This window comes from Primulina huaijiensis, chromosome 18 (assembly GCF_012295235.1).
Source record: "Primulina huaijiensis isolate GDHJ02 chromosome 18, ASM1229523v2, whole genome shotgun sequence".
NCBI lineage: Eukaryota > Viridiplantae > Streptophyta > Magnoliopsida > Lamiales > Gesneriaceae > Primulina > Primulina huaijiensis.
In genome coordinates this window covers 11,572,123-11,575,766 of record NC_133323.1, presented here as the reverse complement: position 1 = coordinate 11,575,766, position 3,644 = coordinate 11,572,123, and the positions used below count along the sequence as shown (strand labels likewise).

General features: G+C 42.6%; 1 protein-coding gene and 1 non-coding gene across 2 annotated transcripts; one reads left to right on the top strand and one right to left on the bottom strand.

Annotated features, from left to right (window-relative positions):
* Window positions 1-906: 906 nt before the first annotated feature.
* On the bottom strand, window positions 907-2,498 carry LOC140963926 (uncharacterized). Its single transcript, XM_073423411.1, has 3 exons — window positions 2,093-2,498; window positions 1,453-2,000; window positions 907-1,389 (listed from the first exon to the last, which is right to left on the bottom strand). Exons 1-3 carry the CDS (start codon window positions 2,496-2,498, stop codon window positions 907-909), a joined length of 1,437 nt encoding a protein of 478 aa, XP_073279512.1.
* A 529-nt stretch (window positions 2,499-3,027) lies between these two features.
* Window positions 3,028-3,133, top strand: LOC140965330 (small nucleolar RNA R71). The gene has a single exon (XR_012173024.1). It is a non-coding gene; the product is annotated as a small nucleolar RNA R71 (small nucleolar RNA).
* The last annotated feature ends 511 nt before the right edge of the window (window positions 3,134-3,644 follow it).

Here is a 3,644-nt window from a genome sequence, read left to right as displayed (position 1 = left end):
GTAGATCATTTTCACTATGCGCTTGTCAGAAATTTTATCTGACATTCCTCAACGCCTTACATCTCCATCTTTTTAGCCTTGGGATAGGATTTCATCCCTTTTTGGCTCCCCCACACCTTACATTACTTTTTTTTTTCCGCATAGTTTTCTCATGCGTACTCCCTAGGCTTGGGATATAGGGTATGTTTATTTATCTGGCCTCGGGATGAATTTTTTCGGTCCTATGCACGATTTGGATGAAGGATTTTCTACTTGAGTTCATGTTACTGGTTGGTTACTCATTTCAGCAAGTACTCATTCAAGTTCTACTCGCATCTTATGTTTCTCCAGTTCCCCTCACAGATTATGTTGAACTTAACTGTCATCGACACCACTATCATAATCCACGATGTGTGCATAAAACGATTTCAATTCACCTGGGGATTCATTACGAGTGATAGGATTAAGCAACATGCAGTTCATGTAACCCAAATTCATCATTGGCTACCAATTTACCTGTTTCACCATCAACTGACACACATGCAAGACCAAACGAAACGACACCCCCTCATACTAAGGGTGTGCAATGTCCCCATTGCACAAAAGACCAAAACACATAAATGCGAACCCAAATACAGACACAGAAAAATAATGCAAGATAAATGCCATGCTAAAACAAAAGTGATAAATAAAACATAAAGCAGTTGAAAAAATAAAAATGCAAAGAAGGGGAAACAGTGAACTCCCCTGATCAAGGTTCCTCCTCGTCGTGCTCTGGTGGTGGCACTCCTCTGTGCATCCCCTTGCTGCTGATAGTCATACTCTATTGTAAAACTCAACAAAAGTACAAGAAAAAATTTAAAACGAGTAGAGAGAGAAATAAATTAGTTCTCAATTTATAGTCGAGAGCTAGACTGCAGGTTCCCCTCAGTTCTGATTGTTTTGGAATCGAGTGACTCCAATTTGTGGTTCCACTGTGCCACCTAAATATTTCTTCAGTCGTTGAGCATTGACTGTGAACGGCTCATTTTTTCCATCTCTCACAGTTATGTCTCCCAAGAGGAACACCTTGGTGATCATGTAAGGGCTCGTCCACCTTGACTTGAGCTTGCCAGGAAACAGGCGCAGCTTGGAATTGTATAGCAGCACCGCTTCACCTTCTTTGAATTCTCTCGACGTGATGCGCTTGTCAGGTGCTAGCTTTGTACGCTCTAAGTACACGTACTTCAGGTGTGGAGGCCGTGGTTTGAGCTTTCTTGTTGGCGGTTCCTCAATGCTTGAGTTCTGAGGGGTCAAATCTCTTCGATACCCCATGTCCTCCAATTTCATCCTTTCTGGCTTCTTCCATGGATGGTTGGCATCACAGTATGCCACTCTTACAGATTTTTCTTCATCAAGTTCGTCCTCTTTCTATTCAGTGGTGAGAGTGGCTTCCAATGGATCCTTCATATCATCCTGCAAAAATTGACACACAAGTGAATCCGATGAATCAACTATAAAACAATCATTAGTGTGCAGTGTGTGCTTAAGAGCGTTAAAAACATTAAAAGTGATTTCTTCCTTGCCCACTCTCAATCTCAACTTCCCTTCTTGCACTTCAATCACGGCCTTGCCAGTTGCAAGGAACGGTCTCCCTAAAATCAAAGGCATCTCCCTATCCTCTTCTATGTCAAGCACCACAAAATCTGTAGGAAATGTAAACTTTCCCACTTTCACCAACACATCTTCTCTGACTCCTCGTGGATGTTTGACGGATCCGTCAGCTAGTTGCAAGGACATCTGTGTCAGTTTAGGCTCGCCCAATTCAAGTTTCCTTAATACAGATAAAGGCATAAGATTAATGCTCGCACCAAGATCACATAAAGCTTTAGGAAAAACAACATCACCAATCATGCAAGGTATAGAAAAACTCCCTGGATCCTTTAGCTTTGGTGGGATCTGGTTTTGTACCAATGCAGAGCAATTCTCAGTCAATTTTACCGTCATGTGAACCTCCAACTTCCTCTTATTAGCTAAGATGTCTTTCAGAAATTTAGCATAGCTCGGCATTTGCATCAAAGCATCAGCAAAAGGAATATTTATGTGCAATTTTTAAATACCTCAAGAAACTTACCGAATTGCGCATCAAGTTTTGCTTTTTTCAATGCTGCAGGAAAAGGAGGAGGTATAACAATTTTGGATTGTGCAGTGGGTGCTGGTGTAGAGTTAGAAAACTTACCTGTGTGCGTATCAACCGCTTCTTTTCCTTGATCCTCTTTTTCTTTTTCCTCTTGTTCAAGCACATTTCCCCTCCTCAATGCTATGGCTTCCACATGCTCTTTCGGGTTAGTCTCAGTGTTACTTGGCAAGGTGCCCGGCTCTCTACTTGCTATCATCTTTGCTAACTGTCCAATCTGATTCTCGAGCCCCTTTATCGATGCATCTTGGTTTTGGAGTCTAGTTTCGGTAGATGAAATGAACTTAGACATCATCTGCTCCAAATCGGAATTCTCTTCTCTAGGAGGGTCAGATCTGTACATCGGTTGTTTCCCATATGTTTGTCCTCCTTGTGGTCGATTCTGACTGTTTTGACAACCCCATGAAAAGTTGGGATGTTGCCTTCATCCAGGATTATATGTGTTCGAATATGGATCATTCCTTGGACGGTTGTGGACTCCCACTTGATTCACCGGTGCCTCATTTTGCACATAGAAGGGATTGTCATCTTGACAGTCCTTCACAAAATGTTCACCTCCACACTTTTCACAGAATATCTCTTGAAGACGCATAGCTGTGCCATCCATGTTCAAGCCATCTAGTTTTCTGTTCAAAACATCAAGTTGTGCAGTAATAGCAGAAAGGTCAGTTACCTGGTGAACTCCTGCACTTCTCCGCTGGTTGTTTCTTTCAGATTGAGGATGATAGCTGCTAGCAGCCATCTCCTCCAACAGCTCATATCCCTCATCAGCAGTCTTCCTCAATAGGTTTCCACATGCAACAGCATCTATCATCGTACGATTAGGAGTAAGTAAACCATAATAAAAGGTTTGAACAACTAACCCAAGTGGCAACTCGTGATGTGGGCATCTACGTAAAAGATCTTTGAAGCGCTCCCATGCCTCATACAACGACACCTGATCGAATTGAGCAAATGTGGTGATGTCTGCCCGAAGCTTCATGGTCTTAGATGGAGGAAAATATTTGATGAGAAACGCTTTCGCCATATCCTCCCATGTGGTGATCGAACATGCAGGCAAACAATTCAACCATGCTTTAGCTTTATCACGTAAGGAGAAAGGAAACAAACGCAATCTAACAGCATCATCAGAAACTCCATTAAATTTAAAAGTATCGCAAATCTCAAGAAAATCTGCGATGTGCGTGTTTGGGTCATCTACTGCAGAACCTCCAAAATGGACTGTGTTTTGAATCATCTGAATTATAGCTGGCTTGATTTCGAAGTGATTTGCCCGCACAATGGGCCTCACAATTCTAGGGCGTGAACCATCCAACGAAGGTTGGGCATACTCTAGCATTGGTATGCGGCGTGGCATCTCAACATGTCTATCATCATGGTGTTCCTCCTCATGCTCGTGCTCGTGCCTCTCCATCAGCTCCTTCAGTCTTTGCTGCTGTCTTCTCCTGCAGAAAGTTCTGTCAATTTCAGGGTCAAACTGCTCAAGCTC